The following is a 26,118-nucleotide window of genomic DNA, read 5'->3' as shown; positions in this document are numbered from 1 at the left end:
AAAATAAGAAAATAAAATAAAATGAAAAAAAAAATCCTATGCAAGTTAAATTAGCTTATGGATAGTTAATTTGTTAAACCTTTCTGATAGCTTTTCTAAAAATTGACTTTTAATTTATGCATAACTTAATTTTGGTTGCGGATAAGTATTTGTTTGTTTTTTATATATTTTTTCTTTTAAAATTACTTCTGAAAAAAATCTAAAGATGCTCCTTGTATAGATAATTACGAAAAGTTTAATAACACATTATGATGCTACTTGGCCAATACTCAAATGGTGAATTTAGTTGTTGGTTATGCATGGAGGAATTACAAAGTAATCAAGAAGAATAAAAAGTGAAATAATCAAAGGAGTTCTATTATGATTCAATATGAAGCCTACACTCGGTTGTAAGCAAATGATTTGCTGAATAGACGTCGAATGTATACCACTTGTAATAAACTTGTAGCAGCGAACAAAACATACTCCAAGATTGTGTAGAAGACAACACGCTTTCTGGTGCTTTCGCTTGCTGTAGTTGCAAAATTTAATACATCAAATGAATTAATTAAAAGCATTTTACAATCCACCTAGATGCATAGGTTAATAAGGGCACATTGAGTTAATATTCGCTAGGTTTTATCTTAACAATAACTAACATTAAAAGGTATTTGAACTTAAAACTAATTAGCAATAAGTAAAATTGTCTAAAAGCTATTTAAACTGCACCCAAATAATCTCATAAAAAAAAAACTGCACCCTAATAACATGAATCTTCTTAACAACTTTAATTAGAAAATTTTATTGAAATATTTTCTCACCTCAAAAAAGTTACCAACAACACATAATTGATTAAACTTTCAGATGATCTTTAGTAACAACTAACGAGTTAGGTTAACTTACTGTGTCGATGTCTAGCATCACGTGCTTTCAAGTACTTTTGTTCTGATATGATAGACTCTAGTGCTTCTCTCAACTCCGCGATGTTCATATTAATGGGATCCAAATGTTCTGAACCCAAAAGTAAAATTGAGTAAATAAATTCATTGGCAAATGTGTATATCCATGCATGTTAATAATAACATTAATATATCATAATTTACTTAAATAATGCTAGTAAAATACTTCTTAATTATAATGATTTGATTGATTTCATTTTTATAAACTATATATTTGAATTGAGTTCAACTTGTAAATACAAAATGATATTTGAACTTATTTCAGTCTAAATGTTTTCTAAAGCCTTTAATCAAACTTTGGATGCGTGTGAATCAGTGAAAAAAAAGACATTTTTATATATAAAATGTGATTAGGCGAAAGGTTTGAGATCCAATTATCTCGTTATGATTGATTTATTGTTCAGGGTCAGCCTACTTGACCAAACAATCCATAGCCCATCATGAAACGTGAGTGCTTGCTAATTGCTATGCCTAATTGGACTACTTGGTTGGACAATCCATTTCCAATAATTTAAGTCTAGCTAATTTAATTATAGCGAGACACCAAAATTTGGTTGGTACTGACCATCTTTGGGATGTGACCAACGTGAATGTAAAAAGATACAGTCTCTGGCGTTGAAGCAGGGTTGTGAAAGCAAAACTTGTATATTCCACTCTGAGGTTTTGAACTGAAATTTTCCCCCTGATGTTCCCTTCAAAGAGTACGCCAAATTCCCTCGTGGAGATGTCACCTACATATTAACCACAAAATATACAAAACTTGTGCAAACATACGATTAATAACTATTGCAAAATGCTCAAGAGATCATGCTCTTAATTGATTCGACAAATGGATTTGGAGGTATTTAATTTGTTGGCACATCAATAAAAATATGAAAAAAAGGGAAGCATTTGGCTAGCTTACAGTGAAATCAATTCCCGGATGGTCTGGGCTCCAAAAAATATCATAGCCAATGACTACAAAATTCCCAGAAATATTACTTCTATTTATAGAATCATGAAAAACGTTTTAAGTTATTTAATTTTAGTTTTAATTATTCATTCCATCCCTATAGTTTCATTATTTCTACCTTTTAATTTTTATAATTTTAAAGTAATTTTTTAATTTTTATAACTTATATTTTAATTCTTTTTTAGTCCTTTGGAAGTATTTTTTTTAGTTCTTATAATATTTGTATTTTAATTCTCTTTTAGTTTTTATAGTTTAAAAGTGATTTTTTTAGTCCTTATACTTTATATTTTAATTTTCTTTTAGTCCTTGTCATCAAAATATGAATATTATTATCAATTACAATTAACTACAAAAATATTAACAAATAATTTGTAATAAAAAAATAGTGGATAATTTATAATTAATTTGTAGCTTATTATTTTTATATGTTTTTTTTAGTAAGGACTGAAAGATAATTAAAATACAAATTATAGGAACTAAAATTATCACTTTCAAATTATAAGAACTAAAAAAGAATTAAAATACAAACTATAAGGATTAAAAATATAATTTTTAAACTATAAGAACTAAAAGAAAATTAAAATATAAACTATATGAACTAAAAAAACACTTTCAAACTATAGGGACTAAAATACACGAATAGTGAAATTATTGGGACCAAATGAATAATTTAACCTTAATTTTATTACTAAAAATGTTTTAAGTTATTTAAATCTTTTTTGACCATACATGTAAATCATGAAAATCATTTTAAATTATTTAATTTTATTACTAAAAATAACATTTTTGGGAATATAATAATTGAAATCCATTTATGTATATTTTATATATATATATATATATATATAATAAACTATGTATCCTAGTGATGGATGTCTAATTTCAATTACTTGTTATGAATGAAATTTAAATCCAATTCGAAGCTTTTAATTACATTTTAAGACATTTATAAAATAAAACTACGTCAAATGTGAGTGAAATTAAAGGGAAAAACTAATGTATGTTTTTCATGTATTTTTATTATAAATTAAAAAAATCTTATAATTCAATTTAAATTTCAGTCATAACAGTAAGACTAAGAGTTTTATTTATAAGCTCAAATAAATTTTAAATAAAGCAACTCAAGTTTTATTTATATTTATTAAATAATTATTTTCTGATTTACATCAAATATATATTAACAATTTATCGTGGATATCTTTATTATAATAATAAATAATATTTTTGAAAAAAGCAAGATTTTAATTAAAAATTCGGTCATATTTATTTCCAATTAATATAAATGATAAAGTATTACTTTAAAATTTAGTCTTCTCCACATAATATAGATTGAAATTTTAATTATTATTAATTTTTTTTTACTTCTTTTAATCTAAGCCTACCAATTACTTTTATTTTTAAGATATAAATTTAATATTTTTATAATAAACTAGTGCAATAATATGGAAAAAATACTAACGATTTTACATTTAATATGAGTTTAATTTTCATTTATCATTAGTGTAATTTTTTTATAATGAAAATCAGTTAGAAAATTTTCTAAATACAAATTTTAAAATAATTATTACAAAATTCAACAAGTTTACAATACATAAAAAATCTGTGATTAAATGGAAAAATTTTAAAAAAACTTTTATCTTGTTGGTCATTTCTTAATAAATATTTTTTTCATGCCATAGGAAAGTAAATTATACATCTTCAATGTAATGGTAAATGAAATTAAAAAAATAGCGTTTTTGTTGTTTTTTTTATAACTGGTGTATAAAAAAAAATTCTGCTAATTATTATTTTTAGCGTGATGGTTAAGAATTCAAAAGTACAAAATTTTTATTGGAAAATAATTATTATCTATTTCTTAAATTTTCTTATTTTTTTATTATTCTAATTATCTCTCGTTTCTTGCTTCTGTCTTTTTGCTTCCTATCTTTCTCTATTTTCTTGGACTACGGCTAGTCCCTTTGCTGGGTGGATCATGGTGTGCAAACGAAAAAAAAAACTACCATTTTTTTGTCTGTAAGAATTCACTATTTGGGCATTTTTGTTTTGGTCCTTACCGTCCAAGATTGTTTTTAAGCCCTTTCTTTTAGCAATTGCTTAAATTGGACTGTCTCTTGGCCCAATTAAAACTGAACGTTGCCATTCACCATCATTGAATGGCTACAGTATCTTGTACCCCTCATTATTGCATCATACACTTCTCATTATATTTTGGAAAACTCATTTTAAAATGTAAATTTACATTCTAGAATAGACTTTTCAGAATGCAATGAAAGGTCTCGGATACACTTCTCATGAAGGCCTTGACCAGTGACCACTACTTTTAACAAATTGTTAATTTGGATTTTCTAAAGCAAGAAAATTATTAAACCGAATTGTGATAATAAGTACACTGTACACACTATCAGATGTAAAAGTGGTGGTGTTACTTGGTGTGCATATGAGAGGGAAATTATTTGCATGCTTTTCTGGTGTACATTCTCCAATCTCCAATATTACATTACTATTTTTTTAGGATGATATATAGTTAATCTTTGTTTTCCATTTCTTGTAGTTGCAGTTTCCTTTACCATTTTCTGCCTTGATTGATTTTTGTAACTCCATGATGCTTTGTGTTGGGCTAACTTACAATGACTAAAAATAAAAAATGCTAACTTACAGAGAGAAAAAAACATATTGAAGTCATGCTTATAAGATTCTTTTGTCCACATAGTTCGTATGATGTTTACTATGGTGAAAAAAAAAAGTGAACAACAGCAGTTGATTACTATTCCTTTTTTTGTCCTCACTCGGTAAAATGATGCCCCTTTTGTTTTCATCGCTATTTCAGTGAAAGTCTGCCCGTGCTGAAAATAATGATTTGAAATCAATTCTTATTTGTATATGCATGAAGTTACATAAAAAAAAAACCATTCATTCGATTATTGCAATTGGATGCTACACTAGGTGTGTGTTTAAGTGAATGTTTACAAAATTGATTTCACAAAATTTGATACATCAAGAGATCTATGTTTTAATCTTTTTATCCTAAAAACAAGTTTGTTTTAAGACTTTGAATAAATTTTTTAACCTAATACAAAAGCTAGTTTTTATTACTTCTAGTTAAACCAATATTTGGAGGCAAAATCAATTGTATTTTATAATTAGCCAAATATTTGTATTGTTATATTTCTAATATATAATATATAAGATGAGAACTAAGATAGGTTATAAACTCTTATATTATGTTAGTTTTCAGTTTAAAACCAATTAAGACAAAATGAAATTATCCAATAAATATATAAATTTCTCCCCAATAATTGAGGCAGACAATATGAGACTTGTTAACATCTATCTTTTCTAAGATCATGTTTTTCTTATAAGAGGCAAAATCAATTTTGATATTTCTCATCGTAAAACCAAACACACGCTACTCCTAAGAGCACAAGGAAGCTATGTCCATTTTAGTTTTGATTGCAGCTTATAATCATAAAAAAAGGAATTAGTCAAGACAGAGGCTGATAGATTGCTTCTCATCTGTGCCATATATATCTGCATATCAAGAATTGTGTTATTTAAGCTTTAATATGCATGCCATCTCATATTATTTTAATTTTAGGTTCTCTTCTGGCGCCATTTTGTTCTTCATTATGTTTATATCTTCTTTTTGTAAGCATAACCTTACCTTACCATTTATAACATATTCTCAATGTAGATGTCATTTTCAATTTGTATTCAGATTCATTATGTTTTTCTGACCAAGCAAGCTGTTTATGCTTTCTTGTATCAACTGATTTAGACAATTTTGAACTGTATTGTTGCCTTTTTTTTCTCCTGAGAGGGACAGATTACCTCAATGTATACTTTGACAATGGCATATTTCCTTTTCCAGTTTTCTCTATCATGTCATCATTTCAGTGCACGAATCTCTGCATTAGTTGCTCTGCATGTGTATTGAGACTTTAGTTTCTCTTTCGTACACTAGATAGAATATGCAATTGGATCGTGACATTTTCTTAGCTTTCAGCCAAATACACAGTTATATATAAATTGTGTAAATCAAGCTAATCCAATTCAATAATTAAAAAAAAAAACGAACAAAAATTTATACATCAGATATTGAATTCTGAGGAGAAATATGTGCATGACTTTGGAATTGTTAGGAGATGAAAAAAATTCTTATTTTCCCTTTATTCAATTATACTCAGTGAAGTGAACTTTATGGATGAATTGGCCCACCAGGTATCTCCCAAGAGCATTCAAATTGATGCATATTTGAAATTGGAAGCTTTTCATTGTCTGGCTTGTACTTTTCTGTTTGTCAGTGTTTACAGTTCAGTAGATGACTATCACTAACATAAACAGAGTTGTAAAGGTAACATCCATTGCTTACACGTTATTTGATTAATGCATTGAATTGAATGTAGCTTAAACAGATGGAAATTTTTATTGATTCTCTAGTTCCAAAATTCTTGTTTCCTTACCAAGATACAAAATTGTCAGTTCGGACATAGCTAAACTAGTTTATTGTACCAAACTGATGAACGTGCAAATAAAGTTTCTTCCTTGAAATTCTTGATGTTTACCCTCAAGGTAGAATTAAAAAAAAAGCAAGCGAAGGACGAATATAAATATGCTTTAAAAGGGGTGGTCTGATTATATTCCAGCACTATCAGTTTTCTTACTGACCTGCTTTAATTTGGTCAGTGGGACAAAATACTTGTAGTAAAACAGGTGAAGGAAGAATTAATCTCCACCATTATTACCTAATCCGGTTGCACCTTTTGTAATAGGATGTTTTTAAGTTACATTCATTTGGTGTAACTTTATTAATGGGTGAAACCTCAAATTTCTCTTTCATAACTTTAGGATGGAATACATTAATTAATTCCTAATAATCATGGTGGATTTTACTTTAGAGAATTATAAATTAAATCTTGTATCTATTTGAAGATTGGTTTTTATAGTAGGTAGACAAAAATATCACATTCGCAGATACTACTGCCATAGAGTGCAATTTCATGACAACTTGTATTTCTGTCATACTTGTGGATGGATGGGATTTGCATTGGAAGCAAGAAGCACGGAAAATAAAGTTATGTCAATGGTAATTATTAGGATTAGAAAAGAGAAAGGGAAATAAAATAGGGATAGTTGAAATGTGATTTTCTAGTGGAAGATGACATATGCAAGAAGGGGTAGGAAAGAAAAAGAAGAGGCTTTTGGTTTGTCTCTTTGTGGCGCAGAGGGATGTGCAAAAAGGGCGTTATTTTAGTAGGCAAATGGGATGTATTGTACCTTAACCCTGCAACTTATAAGTATCCTTTCTAAAAGCTTGGATATACTAACTCCATGATCTTCTTTCGATACTCCCCAGGCTCTTTTTCCCTTGCACTGAACATACTGAATTTTAATGACTACAAACTTTTTCCATTCTTTTTGCAATAATTTCTAGCAATTTTAAATATGAGTCTTTGAGTTTTAGTAGTAGTTGTTGCCAACTTTCTCTTCATTTTCTAATTGCAAAATAGAATTCCATTTTGAGGAGCTTTCCAAAAATCAGCTAAAGGTATAGCTACACATCCAATTAAGTACATTGACAAGGTGGTGATCCTTTGGGAAATTATAAAAAGGAAATTTGGAGAGTTTATGCACACCGAAGAATACTGTGTCAAGCTAAATACGTTCAGCTTCAGGATATGCTAATAAATTAATGCGTGTTTGGAAAAGAGTTGCCCTCAGGTCTCAACGTCAACCATCATTCACTCAAATGTCAGATTATAATTATTTTTACATTTACCGCATGGAAAAGTGAGATTGTTCGTTTGAAGCATTTTAAACGGCAATCTAAATACACCCTTAATGGTTCGCAAAACATGATAATTAGTAAACTGCATTATTTTATTTTTATTTGCACAACTATTCTCTTTTTCAAGAAATGGTAAAAAATATGAACACCGTTTTTTAGTAGAATTCAAATTTTAACCTCACTAGATTGTGAAAGATTAAGGGGTGTTTGATTTTCTATTGAGACACTACTCACATGGATTGAGTTCAACGCACTTTGAAATGTGTGCTAACTGAAAAACAAACTCTTACTAACTCCTTCTATTAGAACCAAACTTTCATTGGTAAATTGCATTTATGTTTTATTTACAATGTTGAAGTGCATTTGTAATTAGTTGCTCATCAAAATGTGGGGATGCGCACAGAATTTGATAAAGGGATCACACGAAAGATGGCTGAGAATTGTGATTCAGAACTTTCAAAGCTCCATTGAGCAACCGTTGACATTTATCTTTCCCTTTATTTATTTTTCCTCTTCTTTTCCTTTTTTTCCTTTTAATTGAGTACCCCCTATGTGTCATGGACCACCATCACACTCCGCACAAATACACATAGACATATAGACCTTCACCTTAAGTAGTTTACCTTTCCACACCACTCACGCTTATAATGCAGGTTTTATTTTGGAGCCTCCTCTTTAGAAAAGGCTCCAATTCTTCGAAACTCCATTTTTTTTCCTAAAGAAAAAGCGACGAGGAAAAGAATTTATTGGAGTTTGGTTAATGCCTTGGGCTACAAAATGTGCCCACTATTTCCCAAACTAGCTAATCCATAGTTTGTTTAGGATTTTGCAGCAACCATTGAGAATGGAATAAAAAGATTTTGCTATATATGGAGGACGAACGACATCCATATGCGTAGAAACTCGTTCTTTATAAGGTGTGTTGTTAGTTTAGTTTAATTGCATTATCTTTGAACATTTTACACCTCTAATTTAGTTTAGGTGACCCATATATATTTATCGCAGCTCCTATATATGTTTTTTGTAATCCTTTTTGTTTTTTTAAGATATCACATGTATCCATGTTGGGTATAAAGGCGAATTTTAAGTTGGTGCCAATGGTCTAACACAACTTCCCTCCTTAATCCGGACTTTCAACCGGTTACGAAAAAACATAAGTGGAATTCACATATATGATAGACTTTATTGTTATTTGTAGATGTTATATGTATTTCTTACAAGTGATAATTTTCACTCGAATCAAATAAAATTATTATAAACGATAAATTGTTTTCCTTCTAAATATTTAATATAATTATATATCTAGACCTCAAACTCAAATACTAATTAATCCACAAGCTTGTGTTAACCTATAATTTCTTTATAACCTAAAAACTCACGGGGCTGGGATTTAAAATTCCACAAACAGCATAGATGAGTTGTTTTGGTGATATAGTCATTCACAAAAGTAACTTTGTAAACTTCAAATAATAATGGCCAGCATGACCCTTATGGAGACAAGTCTTCTTACATGGCATATATAGAGACAAAAGATATGGATACGAAGCTCTGGTGCTTAGCTGCCAAATCCAAAACAGCGTCACTTTTTTAACATAAGCTGGACACAACCTTCGTTATTTGCATCCATGCAGACAGAGACTTCATCCAAATTATTAAACAAAAAAATGTTAAAATACCACAATGACAAACACCTGTACAACAGGGATACTTTTATATTTATATTAATCATATTACCCTCCGGGATTACCCTTAATTAGTTGGCCTAAATTAAAACCAAGCCACTTCGGCTTAAAGGTTCTCGTGATTTCTGAGACTGTATACCTACTAAGATTATCTTAGTTGGCCAAGGTATCATACGTACCCCACAACTACTTCGAATCCACAACTTTCTAATAAATTATCAAGATTTATTATTTTACATTCTAAAGTGAATTGTTCATTCTAACAAGCCAAATCTCTGATGATTAATTTGACGATTTAACAAAGGTCACTTGATTTATAACTTCCCAAGGGAATTTATTTTGTCTACTATTACTTCAAAAAAAAAAAAAACACGGAAAGAAAATAGTGGTCAGGGGCCGAAGACATGTCATTTCCAAGTTGCTTGGCGTCGTGAACCAATTAAACTTAGTACAGTCAAATTTATACGCATTTACATTGATATGACATTTATTTTGTAGACAAATATTAACAATTAACATGTAATGTTAGCGGAGTTATGATATTTGTAATCTTTGGAAGAAGATCGAACATATAATTTTTTGTCTAGATTAAAGATTATAAGTATCTTTTAATTTATTACGTTAAAGATTAATTTTTCTCGTGATATATAATTATAGTTAACTCAATAAAAATTTTACATATAAAAAAAGTTAAATATAAATTTATATTAGATGGATCTCTCAAATGTAAAGTAGGACCTTACTATCCCACTACTTTATCAATTCCATGATTTAAACATATCAGGTTTGAGCTCTGATTCAACAGAATTATTCATGAATGAGTGAAAAAAATCAAAGGAAGAAAGGAATCAGGATCCGTGTGGCAAATGACTCTCCTGACAAGTACCGGCATCATGTGATAACCTCTCCCATCCTCTTCTACTTGTCTACTTGATCGTTTCCCTCTTTCACATACACGCGCACGATACTTTATATACCATTCAAACTCTAAGTGCGAACTTCAAAAGATGTAATGTCCCTTCTGTAAATGCAATGCATAGGACTTGCCCGTGACACGATGCCAGAAGTGTAAATAGTTACGCGGGTTACAACATCTAGTACTCACTAATCTTTTCCAACAAAATTAAGTTCATGCATATATATTATTGTACCTGTAAAAAGAATGACATAATTGTAAGAATTTATACGTTATATTTTAATGAATTATTATAAAAAAAGCATTTTTAATAACTAATTTTAATTAACTACACTAGAGATTTTTCTGATATAAACCACAGGTATCACTGGAAGCAGAGAGATGGAATGACGTAGGAGAAGTTGGGGACCCTAACTTTTTTTTAAAAAATTAAAATTTATAATACTAATATTATGATATTTATTTTATTTGGGAGATGTAATTGTGTATATAATAGTAATATTTAAGTGTCATTTGTTATTTTCTATTTATACTTTTCAACGTGAAGTTAATAACATTTATTTCCCATTTTAGATAAATATTCTCTCTTTTTAATAGTCTCTATCGTCAAGGTGATTATATTATTTTCTTTTTTAAAAAAAATATTTTAACTAGTATAACTTACTTTCTTAATGTTTTTTTTTAATTTGTTATTGTTATAATCTCACCATATATTAAAAGTATTTAAAAATAATAATTAATACTTCTAAAAATATTACACTTATATATATAGAAAAAATCAAATTAAAGTACAACATATTTATAGCAATCTTTTTATGAAGAACATCAACGACTACCTACCCTAACCCTCCCATCGCATAAGTAACATAATAATACAATAATATTACCAATACGGTTAATGCAGGGCGTTCTCTGTGTGTAATAGTGTAAATCTCAAAGTCAATGACTGGTTTTGTTATTGTCAGCTTTGTTAAAGGTCGACAAAGAAATTTGCCTCCCAATAAGCCTAACGAATCTTAATGTGTGTGCTGCGCTAATCTTCAACTTTCAGTCACTGAAATTCTTGATAAATACTACATTATGCATTGAATCTCTTCTCTTGTTTGTTTTATATATACGACTACTACCCACACTAATAGGAGTACATATATAAGTACTATCTCGACAAAAGTGACATGCTCATAGTTTGCCTCATATACTCTCCATTACTGTTTCATTTTCAACGGTCTGTCAAGACATCTTTTTTCCTTTCTGTGATATAGTACAAATATTAAAAGGAAAATGATTACCATATACCTAGCTCATTTTTTAGGTATATTTTTTGGTGTATGAACGAGAGCAAAAGAGAAATAGAAAGAAGAAAAATGGGGGAAAAATGTTGGAAGTATAAATATAATATCCCATATTAAAAAGAAGATTATCTTAAATATCCTCTAATGGAATATAATTTTTTATAATATAAAATAGAGATCAAATATACCAAAAGCATTAAAAAAATCAAATCAAACCAATTTTTGCACATAACTTCCTTTCAGAATCCACTTAATTATTATTCCACATACACATATATGTGTATATGTGGGTGAACGTGAAGCCAAAGCTAGTAGTACGTATATAGGTAACTCAAGATGAAAAGCTGTGGAGATAAAGATAGGACATAGGTAGCGATAACAACAAAAGACTAATAATAATTTTATTGCATGTGACATTTTGGCTTTTGCATACTGACAAGAAAGGCCACCATCGTCTCCTCTTGACTCCATCAACCCAACACCATACATGCACGCACACAGAGTCACAGACACACAGCCTGCCAATGCTTTTCGAATATATTTATATATCTAGCTTCCTTTCTCATGTCATTATTTAGGACTCTTTTTAGACCAGTAAAATTAATCAAAAGAAATTAGATAATATCATTAATACTATTTTCGTTCTTATATATAAGACAATTACTAAATTTATTAATATAAAAAATGGTTAGAGTAATTAGTTTATTATAAACTTTAATTTTATTTTTAAGACTATTTATTACATTACTAACTTAAGAGATGATTATTTTTTAAAGGATAATATTTTAGTCAATGAATATATCTTATTTTATTGATAACTTAATAAATATAGTCATTTTCATGAAAAAAATGAATATAATCATAAATAGAGCTCACAGTTAATTACAAATACAAAAATAAAAATAAAATAATCATATATTTGTTATAAACAGAAAAAAAGTATCTTTTGTTTCTTATATATATAGAATTAGAGGTAGTAATATTTTAAATCAAAATAAAAATTAAGTACATTTCTTGTCTTCGTTAGGCATCAACCTAATTGAAGGAGAAAACTTAAACACAATACCTTATGTGTTCCTTTTACTGTTTTCTAATGCGAATTGAAGGTTCACTTTGGTAATTCATGAAATCATTTAATACATACTTTTATTATGCAAATTATATTGAGATAATTAAAACTTAATTTTAATTGAACAATAATACAAACAGTACCTAAAGTACTTTTATCCATATGGAATAAATGTATTTTATATTTTTTTCACCATGTTTTAAAATTGTGATGATTAATTTTAGTTGGAGAACTTAATTGATAATCTTAGAGACATTTATTTCAAAGTATGATCCTAAATTTTAAGGAATCATGTTCTCAGAAATATTATTACTAAAAATGTTATTCTAGATAATATTTTAAAATGAGTTTGATTAAATTTTAACATTTTTAGGAGTATTATTAAATTTTAAAATAATTGAAAAAAACAAGAGTTGAAATAAAATTTTAATAAGAAAATAAAAGCATTCAACATTTTCACAAGAATACAAATTTTCCACCACTCCACGTGAAAATAAAAAAGTGAAATAAATTATGTTTTAACTATTTTCCAGAAATGAATAATACCCAAAATATTTTTTTAAAACTTGAAATAAATATGAAAATATTATATTCTCAATTTCAAATTTCTAGAAATAACGAATTTTTAATCTATAAAACAAACACGCTCTTTTAATAAAATCTTTCACTTTTTCTCTTCCAAACTCCAAAGCTCAAACTCAAAACATTTTAAAAATCTAAGTTAAATTCTAATTAGACAAACTTAATGATAACAGATCATATATAGAGAGAGAGGAATTCATGACAACAAAGCACCAAATATATTAATATTCAGTCAAATAAAAAAAAACTGAACTAAAGCATTGTACTTGATTTAAATTGAGAGAACAACAATCAAAACTAAGATCTGAAGTCTAAAGCGGATTGAAAAAAAAAAATCTATAACGAGGTGTTAAAACCAAAACAGATTGATGATGATTGACGATTCAAGAGTCAAGGGTCAGTGTAATGGCAAAGTTGTGTTGCCTATTTTACCCTCGTGACTTGGAATTATTCTCCTGTCTGTGTCTAACAATTCCACCACGTCTCGGGGGCAGTGGTTGTCCCAAGGAAACCAAAGCCTTGTTGGGGCTTCAGAAGCGCGTGGTGGTGATGATGTTGACGGTGCGGTTGGACTTGGTGGTACTCTACGGCCCCAGTGAACGCTAGCATATCCTTGACGTTGGTGCTAACGTCAACCGCGCCGCCGTTAGCATCTGCCGTGAGACCCAGAAAGTCCCTTGTGAGACGGTCACTACTCTTGAACATTGTTCTCGTGTAGTTGTTGTTATCTGGCACCAACACCACCGGGTCGAGTTGACTCACTGTACCGATTCCGAACTCGCCTGCGCCGAGGTGGTGAGCCACGTGACCCCTCACGCGCTGTTGTGGCCCAACAGGTACTGGGCCTGTTATGGCAGCGGCTCCAACGGTTGCAGCCTTCTGAAGCAGCGCAGTGGCTGACATGTATGATGACGTGGCAGGTGCTGCTGCTGCCACGTGGAGGTTCCCAAATGGTGAGGCTATCATGCCCCTGTTGTTGTTGTTGGGCTGTTGCCCTTGTTGTTGCTGTTGGAGAAATGAAGAGAGGGTGGGGTTGTGGAAGCTTTGAGACTCTGGCTTGATGTGGAGGGAAGTGGTGGCAATGTTGTTGCTAGGGTTAGGGTTTTCTTGAGATGAGTCCCATTGGTTGAAACTGGTCATTTGGTGGTTTTGGAAGTTCTGTTGTTGGGTTTGGAAAAGATATAGAGATTGGAATGGGTTTGTTGTTGTGGTGGTGACGGTGGCGGCGGCTGCAGCGGCTAATTGATTTGCTGATAGTCTTGCACTTTCTTCCGCCAATGCATCACAGAATGCCCTATGTGTTATGAAACTGTCCTTCCTGCGGTTTTTCACATCATAAAACATTACAATTTGTATTATCTTCACTGCCTAATAACAAGATTAGAGTATTTATTATTAGTATTTAGAGTGAATAAATTTATAAAATATGTTTATTTGAAGCAACATTGGATATAGTATTTATCATTTAAAAAAATTGTAAGAATCAAATATGACAGATTTATATCAATTTGTGCACACTGTTCATGTAAGCTAAATTTTCTTAGTTAGTAGTATTTATCATTAATTTAGAGTGAGTTAAATTTGCTATCCTGTATTAGAAGAAAGCATTAATTAGAAAAAATGGAGGACATGAATTAATAGGAAAAACTATTGCATTATTGTTTTGGATTGTATTTCTAAGTGAGTAATGTGAATGGGAATGGTGATGTGTTCATCATAAGAGTAACATTAACAAGTAATTAAATGGTCGAGAGTATATTTTATTATAGGGGGAGATCTATCATACGTGATTGGAGTATGGAGTACTGTGTCCCGTTTGGAAAAAGGAATGTATGGAATATGGGGAAGTCATGCATGGGAGAGCGAGTCCACAGGGAATGAAGTGTCAAAGGCTTGGACCAAACGAGATACCATGTCGTCATTTGGTCAAATTTAAAGTAGGAGAGAGAAATTACTACATACTGATGCATGGACACACGCTTATGCTTTTGTGCATGAAGAAATGGCTATACAAATTATGAGTATATATTGACACATAGTGTTGATGGTTATAGCTTGTTAGTGATGTCAAAAGCCTTTGGAAACTAGTGCTCATGCAAGACACAAAAATATGGAATTGAAGAAGTCGATCTCATGTAACTATGCAAGTATATATTCACTGATGAAAGCTTGAGGAAAGAAAGCAACTTGGCATCTGATATTGTTGCAGATTTATCAGATTTCACAATGATGAAAATCGAGAGATACAATGCACAGTATTATTCTCAATAAAACAAAATTAAGAGAATGAGAAAGTCAGAAATCATCGCCAATTGTGTCTTTTATATTGGTTTTTTAGTAGACAAAAATAAATCATCATCATCATTTTTTGAGTATGCAGCCACTTGCACACGCGCAAATGTACATAAGAGGGAAGGAAAGAGAAATTACAAATATTCTAGAAGACAATTGAGCACTATCTGACACACTGAAAATTTTGTAGTCTAAAAAACTAGTATGAAGTTAAGATTTAAACTTTTCCATGGAGATAATAATGCAGAAATAGTATTATATCATCATCATCATGCCCTTCATGTATGTGCATGCACCACATGTTTTCTTTTTTTGAAAAAATAATAATAATTAAAGATCAAAATTGCTATTGAGTCACAGACTACACAGTAGATAAAACAAAAGATACGTGAATTGTGCTTTTTTGGTTATTGCCATATATTCATTTGGCAGTTTCAGGATTCAAAGATAAGTATATCTCTCTTGCAATAGAAGCATGTTATGTTGTCCCACTTTCGTGCTACCTGTAAATGCCATTCTAATATGCCATGGCGAGTGCTTACCATTCTTATGTAAAACCAAAGATCGATCCACTGAAAAATAAAAATATTAAAGATAGGCTTCTGATATTATACGTGTTTTTATATTTTATTTTTTAAAAAAAATGCGTGCTTGTATGTACAGTAATAAGTGAAGTAAAAAATGGATACAAAAACCATCAAATTAAAGAAAAAAACAGTGAAGTAAAGAGAAGATTGGATCGACTTCTAACATGTTTGGGTGACGGTAAGGTGAGCCAAAATCAATTCTAAAACCACGGTGAATGAAAAGTAACATGTAATTGTTTGAAAAAATCATATAATAATACTGTGATTTTGAGATAATCATCATAATTTTAAAGCATATCTAAACATGCTAGAATTAATTGAGAGAAAAACATTAAATATGAACATTTTAGAATTGTGAGAGAAATTGGATAAGTGATAAAGAACAAGTTTAATTACCTGGAAAAAAGTGTTCCACAATCACATCTATATTCTCTAGTACCACAGGTTTTTGAGTGAGCTTTCCAATCTGACTGAACCGCGTATATCTTTGAGCACTTTTCACATTTCCACTTCTTCTCTCCATGCTTTCTGCAGAAGTGTTTCTTGATTCCTGTAAGATCCCCCAGGGCCCTTGAGGGGTTGTGGTGAACGCATGAAGGTTCAGGGCAAACGTATGCTTTCTTTTTCACCTCTTTGCTGCTCCTTTGCTTCAGCTTCCAAGGGAGGTTGTGGCCCCTCTTATGTAGCTGCAGGTTCTGATCTCTCGGGAAACCCTTGTGACAGATCTCACAAACAAATCTGTTTGTGGCCATAAGGGTCTTCGGAGATAAGGCTATCACTTCAGCATCTGGGTCTGAAACAAACACTTTCCATATTTTAACTTGATCAACTGAAGGACATATATATTTTCATAAAAAAAATTTAAGATGAGTTAAGTTTCCATAGCAAACATCTCTCACAATTCCTACAAAAAATAGTTATAGATTATCTACCAACGAAAATTTTAAATTAATAATAAAATTTGAACTCATATCCTTCTGAGATGTGAGTCATATTCGAACTCGTGTTATCAACTAGACTTAGCTTTATTTTGTAGGATATATATGTTATAGGTACCAAAGAGTTCAATTAATTGATTGTGAAATGATAATGAAGTATAGTGTACCTGGATTTCCAGGGAGGCTCCTCTTTTTCTTGATCTTTTGAGGCTGTTGCTGAGGAGAAATGCTTGAGACCCCATGATTGAGTCCTCCCAAGTCCTGAACTTTTGTACCAGAAGAAACACTGGCATCCTCAGACAAAGAAGTTGAATAGGAAATAGCAGTGGGGAACATATTGCCTTTAATTTGAAGAAAAACTCCAACAGGTTGGGAATGAAAAAAAAAAGAAGAAAAAAGCGAGATACGATGTTATATTCTCTTGTCTTGGTTTATTTGTTTGTTTTCCCAATCCTAGCTATATGCTATTTTGGTTCCACAAGAAGTCACTTTTGCACCTTGGAACAGACCAAGAAGACGATAAGCAAAACAAGTGCAAAAAATTCTAAAACTTATTGAGGAGAGGGGGGCATGCTAGCAGCTAGTGAGGTGGCAAAAACATGTAGAAAGAGAAAGGCATAATTGGAGATTCTCTTTGTGGTAAAAAGAAAGCTAAAATTAATCTCGTGAAGAGAGGATATATGATGATGGTGGTGATGATGGTGGTGTGTTATTTTCCAAGTCGCTATCTTATCTATCTAAGCCATGGATTGCTTGTCTGAGCAACTCTGCACAACTATATCAGACACATCTCTCTCTTTTCTCTCTCTCTTTGTATGTGTGTATGTGTGTGGAATTGATCAAGAGAGAATCCGGCATGCAATCGAAAGCAGAAGATATTTAATATCCTAATTAAATACAACAATCTCAGTTCCCAAATAGGACTTGGCAACTTTTTTTTCTTCTTTTCTTATAAAAAAAACTATTTGGGTGTACAAAGAGATGGGAGAGAAGATGAGATGAGAAAATGAGTTCTATTATGTTGTGTCTATTGTAAATAATAGAGACGAGAAGAAAGGGTGATGATGACAGTGGCAGACTAACGAGGGAGGTGACAAAATGTAATGGAAAATGTTTCATAAATATTTAATGTGTTATTCAACATTTAGGTTATGCCGATTTGAAGAAAAAGACAATAAAAAATGAGAAAAATAAATAATAAAATGATGTGAGATTTATATTTTCACATTCCATTTTATTTTAAAATTCTTAACTTAATTTATTTTCTTTTCATTTATATTTTCTCTATTAAATGGACCCCTACAAACGGTAAAAAAAAAAAGAAAATAATAAATGTAATAAAATTTATAATGTATATGATAAAAAAATGTAAAATATTAATAGAATATTTAAAATATATAAATGATAATTTGTATATACTCAAAACACATCATAAATAATTTTTATTTGTATGTATATAAAAATAAGGAAAAACTTTGGTAAGTAAAAGCAAGGCAGTGGAAGTCTGGAGAGAGAAAGCTAGACATGGAAGATATGGAGTGGCATTGCAGCAGCGCAAATACTGAAAAGTATCTTCACCCATGTCATGACTTGGGAAAATTTCAGCTTTTATTTAACACTTAGCAGTTTAATTTTTATACTACATAATAAATATAATTTTACACTGTTAATAAATTAAAAAATATTCTATATCTAACTTTTAAAATAACTATTATATAGTATTTAACAGTTTTAGGAGCTATGTAACAATTTATGATTCAATAATACTATAATAGTACATTATAAACTCTTTATTTAAATAAAAAATGTTTTTCAGACTTTTTTTAGAATAATATTATTTTTACGCATAATTTTTATGATGTTTTAATTTATTTCTATATCTTATATTATTTGGTTTATTTTATATTTGTTTTTTGTTTTTATTCCCTCTTTATTGTAAAAATTATTATAAAATATTACTATTATTTTTGTTAATACTTGTTTCTTCTTAAATATATAAAAATTTTATGGTTTTGGAAAAATGTTTCCATGAACGTAAGATTAACTCTCAAATCAGAATGGTGGTTAGGCAAAACCTTTCTTGACATAAAGATTACAAAATTAATTTAAACTGTGAACATTGCAACTAATGTTTATATGAAATTACAGTTTATATTATTTTTATTATGACCATTTTTAAGTACATGCATCTTCATCTTTTTATATATGATAAAAAAGAGAGAGTACTCACTTTTCTTCTTTTTATCATAGGAAAGAGTGTATGTATAATATAAAAAGAAAGAAAATGCAAAATTATCACTACTCTATTAAAATTAACCCTTTTATCAATAATTTTTGTATGTCTTGTATTTATAAACTAATTTCAGTCTTGTTGTACTTTCTCACATTCTTTCATTTGTATTTTATTAATAAAGAAGAGATGAAAAAAATCACCTGTTCTTATTAAAGGAGGGATAAAAATGGTGTATGGAAAAGAAATGTAGGAATATAATTTTGATTAAGGTTGATTTGAGTAGGGTTCTAACGTGGGCACTTTCTGGCTTTTCTTTTGTTACCGTAGTAACCAGGGGTATTTGTAATATGATTTGGTGTGATTTTAGTTTAAAATTAGTTTGAATCAAATAAAAAAATTAGGTGTAATATAATTTAGTTTGATTTAAATTATTTATCAAATTTAAACCAAATCAAATCAATATTTTCAAAATTTTGTTAAGTTACAATGATTAAACTTAAAAAAAATAGTAAAATAGAGAGACCCGAGACAAGCATTGGAGAGAGATGCCGCCGTAAATGCCCAGAGGCCTATGCCGGAGAGCACGCTGCTGCAAATGTATGGCCACATGAAGAATGATTTAGGCATTAGTTTTAGGATTCCAGTTTTAGGAGTTAGAGAGAGAGAGAGTGTGAGATTAAGCGTTAAGTGTTAAATTTCACGTTTTAATCTTAGTGTATTGTTAACCGTTTAATAAGTATATCAAAAATGTTAAAGTAGTAAAAATTTAGAAGTCCAAGGGTGGATTTTTACGGGAACTTTATTTTTCCTTGTATTGGATAATTTTTAATTTATAAAAATAGAATATGAGATGAAATATAAAAGATGAGTTTAAAAGAATACTATATAAAATAATAATTATTAATAGAAGATAAAGGAAATAATAACTATTAGTAACTATTATTTGCTTAAAATGTATTATTTTATATTTTTCTCTACTAATTATGTGAATTTTTCCTATCCACGTCTATTAGAATACTTGTCACACATGTCTCACGATGAAAAACCTATTTTACCTATATATCTCCCAAATATCTTTGCAAACAAACATTAGATAAAATGTATAAAGTTCTAATTTTGAATGTTTGCTTTGATGAATGAGCATAATGCAATCACTCTATGTCTGACAATAATGTTATTAAGATACATATTCCTTTTAGTTCTATTAGATATTATTCTCTGTTTGATCAACTAATCCCTAAAACTGATGCATGAAAGACCTTCCTTATATTTTTATTAAGGATTATTCTTTGTCGAGCACTTAACTCCACAAGGATGAATGATACATAAAATTAAAGTAAGAAAGAATAATAGGAAAGAAAACACTTGTTTACATTGATGGATATGAAGCATACAATACATCTTTTGACTTTTTAGGTTTACCCTAACTAAGGGTTTAGCCTCTCATGATCATAAGGGGTTTTACACTATAAAAGAAGCATAGAAATTGATGGAGGACAAAGAATGGAAAAAGGGAATAGAAAATAATGGAAGAGAATAAAGAATTTCCTAAGGGAATTTCTCAGGCTTTGAGTGTGTGTTAAAGTGCTCTTAGATATGTCTTTTCCCTTTAGCTTGAGCCTTTTTTTATGTTTTTATAGTTACCTGGAATGGACTTGGCCTGCATACTCGCACTAAGCCTATGTTGCTTGCTTAGCACATGTGTTTATTTTCGTGCTGAACGTGTCTTGGGTTGGACCTAATGTCAAAATCTTCATTTTTCATATTTTTGTTATTTTCTGCATCTTAATCTTTCCTTTTCATATCCGCAAGTCATTACGAAAAACACCAATTCTTAACAATTAAACATAAATGACCCCTAAATAAATATTTTTAAAATTATTTTCATTATATTTTATTTATAAAAAATAACTCATATTTAACAATTGTCATGTATGACTGAATGTAATTATCTTTTTCACAAAAGCTTAAACTTAAATTACATGTCGTATACCTATATGAATCCTATAATAATTAAACTAATGAGTATAGTTGAATTTAGTTTGATTTAATTTTTACATGTCAAACCGAAAATTGAGCGATTTGGGAAAAATGAAACCAAACTATTTAATTTTTCTGCAGTTTGCAAATTTTTGGATCAATTTTTTATTTTACATTCGATTTAATTGGATTCTCAACATCCCTAGCCGTAATAACCAGGAAGACAACCGAATTCCGAAAGCACCTTTCGACGAAGGCATTGATTAGGAAAAAAGACAGACATATATATATTGCTCATCAACAGGCTCATGAGTCATGAGTCATGAGATTGACAGGGTTTCGTAAAATTATTTTGGATAAAAAAATTCGAGTGAGAAACTAGAAAAGCTTGTGAAAGGTGATTTGCGAGATAACCCCACAACTTAAATTATTGATTCATTGATTGACGTTCGGTTTATATACCGTCCATATAATCTGACCATTATCGATCTTATTACGACCTTTTTTTTTCAATTTGTTACGAAGTTATAAGAAAATATGATTTGGCTTAATACATATAATCGATTAAACTGTAGTGCTTAATTATTTATACATTCTCTTAGAGTTGTCACGTGCTTCGTGCTTAAACATTTTCTATGATAAACAATAATTGACAAGTCATCAAGGTAGCTTGTTTTCTCGGTCATTCGTACACTTTCCCTAAGATTGTCAATTTGTTTGTGGAATTTAATACCAAATAATTGTTTGCCATTATATTCTTAAGGATTTTACGTCCCTCTTATTTGTACTATTGCCTTACAACTAGTATATGTAGAGAAAGTGCTCAAGCAAGGAAAACCCCCACAAACGAGAATTTGCAAATGTCTTTTTTCTTTTACTTCCTCTTTTCGATCTTTCTTTATTCCAAACCCAAATCTAAAGCTATGAAAGATATCACATAAATTTCCCATTTTACCCATTTCGTTGACTAAAATAAGTAAGGTTCACTTACTTTAGGGGCTATACAATATACATGCATATGCGTGGGCTACTACCGTACGTAGTAGCAAACCATACCACCCAAAAACCATTCCATGAACCAAACCTTAGGCGTGTAGGAAATAGGACCCATCACGAATTAGATCTTTGCGACTATGCATGTCCAGCTTCAGATTTGTTCTTGTATTTATCCATTGGAATCCTATGTGGGTTCTTTTTATCCAAGCTTTTGGAATCTGCAGGAATTAGGATTAGATTTCATTTCTCTCTTTAGTTTGTTTCTTCGAGGCGTCGGAAGATGATGTTTATGCTTATTCACTTTAGTATCATGATCAATTGATTGGGTCATGTTCTCTCGTTAGCGTTGAATTAGCATTCATTAATTAACTTTTGCATAATCTATATATTAATATATACCATGAACTTATACCAACAATTATTAATACACCAAATGGTACTGTAATATACATCACACTAATAATGTCGACTCATAATATTTCTATCCACAATTTAATTTCTTAGACAAATACTATATTAATAAATATAATCTTAATGCTTCTTTTTTTTTTTTTATCAGTGATATACATGTCAATTTTTTGTTGTTGTAAGACATGAACGTTGAACTCAAGTTAAACATAGAACACGGACATGACCTAAAAATAAAGATTAACCTACCTAACTCGTGGTTTATCATAGTTTTGACTAGTAGTAATATATATCAACTCTTTCAAAGTTGGTCTACTGAGTTGCATTAATTTCTCCGCCAAAAATCTTGCAGGGAATTGACAAATTGACGTGGAAGTTAGTTAATTTAATTTGAGAACTCTGAGACTCTCTTGAAGATAATGATGGCTCAAGGATGGATGGCCCTTCATTTTGACTACTTAACTTGGATTCTCATTTGAGATGGAGCCTACCTTTTATCGTTTTATGTAGAAAATTTCCTATTTTAATTACTCTAACAAGGTGTGCTACCCATAGAACGAGAAATTTTCCTCCTTAATTTAGGTTTTACTTCATGGGTGTACGATCTTATCTTATCCAGGGGCGGTTCTTCTTGGGAAAAAAAATCTAAAGTGGAGAGGAAACCCTCTATGAAGGTAAAATACCCTCTCATGGTGGGAGAAAGCCTCCTAAGTGGTTGTTGTTATGGTGCAACTCTAAATACTAAGTGTTAATCTTTAGCAACATTTTTTTTATCTAACACTTATTAAAATTGTTGTTAATTTTTTTTGATAATATTTAAAAAATATTACCAAATATGAATAAATGTTATTAATATATTTTTACTACATTTTATTAAATATTGTGTATAGTTTAAGTCATTAAAACTTTAGCGATATGGACTACATATAACATTTGATATCGCAAAAACATATTAGTAATATTTATTCATATTTAATAACATTTTATAAATATTACTAAAGGTTTTTAACAAACATTTTTAATAAGTATTAGAAAAAAAATTGTTAAATATCACATGTGTTGTAATAAAAATAACCCGTGTAATTACAAGAAGAGGGTATATAAATCCTTCCTATATTAGAAAATTTTTATTTACTTCTTATTATTTAAGAAATATTAAGTCTATTTTCTAATATCTATTAATGTAAAAAAAAAGAAACATATGTACCAAAACAATATCTTAATCACATTATTGGTTAACAAGGATAAGCAGCACAACTAAAAAAATCAACATAGACCAAAATTGGGGGAAAAAAATTCTAGAAATCCTGACCAAATGAGATGTATATTTTAAGGATGGATTAAATCTATATTATATAATACCTAATATATTCTTTATACAATTTCTTACATGTTTTAGCATGATTTATCGTATTATTAGTTTAAATTTATAATATTTTTATTACAAATTAATTTTTGCGAAACAAAAAAAATATACTAACGGAAGATAATATTATGTTCTGTTTGAGAGGGTTGGCAGGAGCCTACTAAAATTTGGTCTTTCCTATGATAAAGACACAATGGGTCTCTGATTTGGGAGGGTTCTCCTATCTCTTGGTTATTTTGTAATGACATCAAAGTCGATATCCATCAGCTAAGAGATATATTTTTTTCTTTAGATTTGTTTATTTATAATGTTGTTGTTTACATATGACATGCTTCCCTTTGTCTTTGCCATGCATATACTTTGCTCGACTCAAATGCAGAACGAAAATGACAAGAAAACCAATCGTCAACACATATACGAAGATAAGCTAGCTAGCATAAAAAGAAAAGTCCACATGTATTCATGTGACCCTAAGCAAGAATATGCGAGCAAGGTCATCGGGTAAATGAGAAGTTTGCATGCCTCGTTCAATCTCTATATATGTGATTAGGTTGTAAGAAATTTGTGTCACCCAAATTTGTGATCCACTCCATTCAGTATCATAACTACTAACTAGTGTGCCACAACATAAAATTGTGTGGTTTTCATGGTTAAACATGGTCGGGAAATTTTCTTAAATATTCATATGGTCCAGATTTTATTGCCAGTTTTTTTTTGTGTGTGCAATTATTGTCAATTTTATTGCCTATAAATAATTAATAAAATTGTCAATTTTATTTAATTATTCTGTCACATATCACAACTTAACTGATCTAGCTAGCTGCATATTAGATTTTCTCCACAAATAGGGAACTGCTATACATAATGAATATTTACATTTTAGTTTTATTCTCCCAAAATTTAGCACGCAACAATTATATGGAGTACTGAGAATTAATATCAAAATCTAGTCTAACTTCATAAAAAATCCACCAAAGAAAACAAATAAAGATACTGATTAAAAATGATAGAGGTTGTCAAAATAAAGATGTTAATGCATACCACCAAAAATATAAGTATCTTAACAAAAATATCAATCAATCAATATTTTTTAAATTGAAGAAAGGAGAACAAATTAGAGGGAAAAAAGACGCAGAAAGCAATAGGAAAAGCATAAATAAAAAGCCCGTAAATATAAATATAGGAAACAAAAGACAAATAGTTTTTTTTTTTAGAGGAAAAGACAATAGCTATGAATAAGACGTTATGTATATGAAAGACATCTAATATTATTATAACCATTATAATAATTTTTAGGGTCTTCAATTATATATGTATGATGACAAAATTATACATATGTATAATGACAAAATTATATTCAAGCAATAAAAAAAAAAAAAAAAAAGACAAAATTGCTTAGCCATGCATTTGTGTGTTGATGACATGTACATGACTAATCTTATAGATTGATTAAATTTTAAAAGATCACACAAGGATAAACTACCTGATAGAACGATATAGTGCCATGTAATATTAGAAGTTTGATGAAACAAAGTATATAAAAGTTACTTAGCTAATTAAAAAACTGCAAAATGGCTGTGTTAATTAACATCACATAAGTTAGAGAGAGAAAATAAAACATAAACTAAGCTGATGATAAAAAATAGTTACATTCAATTTTTTTCTAAATAAAGATGCTAATATACCTGAAAACATGTATTTAAATATTGTGAAAAAATATTATTTAATCAATATATCTAAGATAAAAGAAAAATGAAGGGAGGAAAATGTAAAAAAAAAAAAATTAAAAGTGCATAGGCACAAGAAAGAGGTTATAATTAACTTGGTACTGTAGGTAGAAAAAGACATAAAGGGGGAAAAAATAGCATGTGCAGCTTATTGATTTGGGGGAAGAGTGAAACAACAAATAACAATATTCTAATAAATGATAAGATTCATGGAAGGAGGATATATTACTCTTTTACATTTTACCAAATTATATGCAAAACGAAAAGAATCGGCATGAATGGACTTATGGACTGTAAGGATTCTTCTTAAACGAAGATTACTTAGCCATGTATGTGCGTGTTGATGGCATGTACACGACTAATCTTAAGGATTGA

The 26,118-nt window shown here is 29.7% G+C and overlaps 1 protein-coding gene and 1 pseudogene across 1 annotated transcript; both read right to left on the bottom strand.

Moving 5' to 3' along the window:
• Positions 1-377: 377 nt before the first annotated feature.
• LOC114405258 lies at positions 378-5,771 on the bottom strand (annotated as a pseudogene).
• A 7,640-nt stretch (positions 5,772-13,411) lies between these two features.
• LOC114406883 (protein indeterminate-domain 12-like) lies at positions 13,412-18,060 on the bottom strand. Its single transcript, XM_028369731.1, has 3 exons — positions 17,201-18,060; positions 16,492-16,888; positions 13,412-14,534 (listed from the first exon to the last, which is right to left on the bottom strand). Exons 1-3 carry the CDS (start codon positions 17,367-17,369, stop codon positions 13,682-13,684), a joined length of 1,419 nt encoding a protein of 472 aa, XP_028225532.1. The 5' UTR covers positions 17,370-18,060; the 3' UTR covers positions 13,412-13,681.
• Positions 18,061-26,118: the final 8,058 nt, after the last annotated feature.

Source organism: Glycine soja, chromosome 3 (assembly GCF_004193775.1).
Source record: "Glycine soja cultivar W05 chromosome 3, ASM419377v2, whole genome shotgun sequence".
Taxonomy (NCBI): Eukaryota; Viridiplantae; Streptophyta; class Magnoliopsida; order Fabales; family Fabaceae; genus Glycine; species Glycine soja.
Note: the sequence above shows the minus strand (reverse complement) of the source record. Positions and strands in the feature narration are given on the sequence as shown.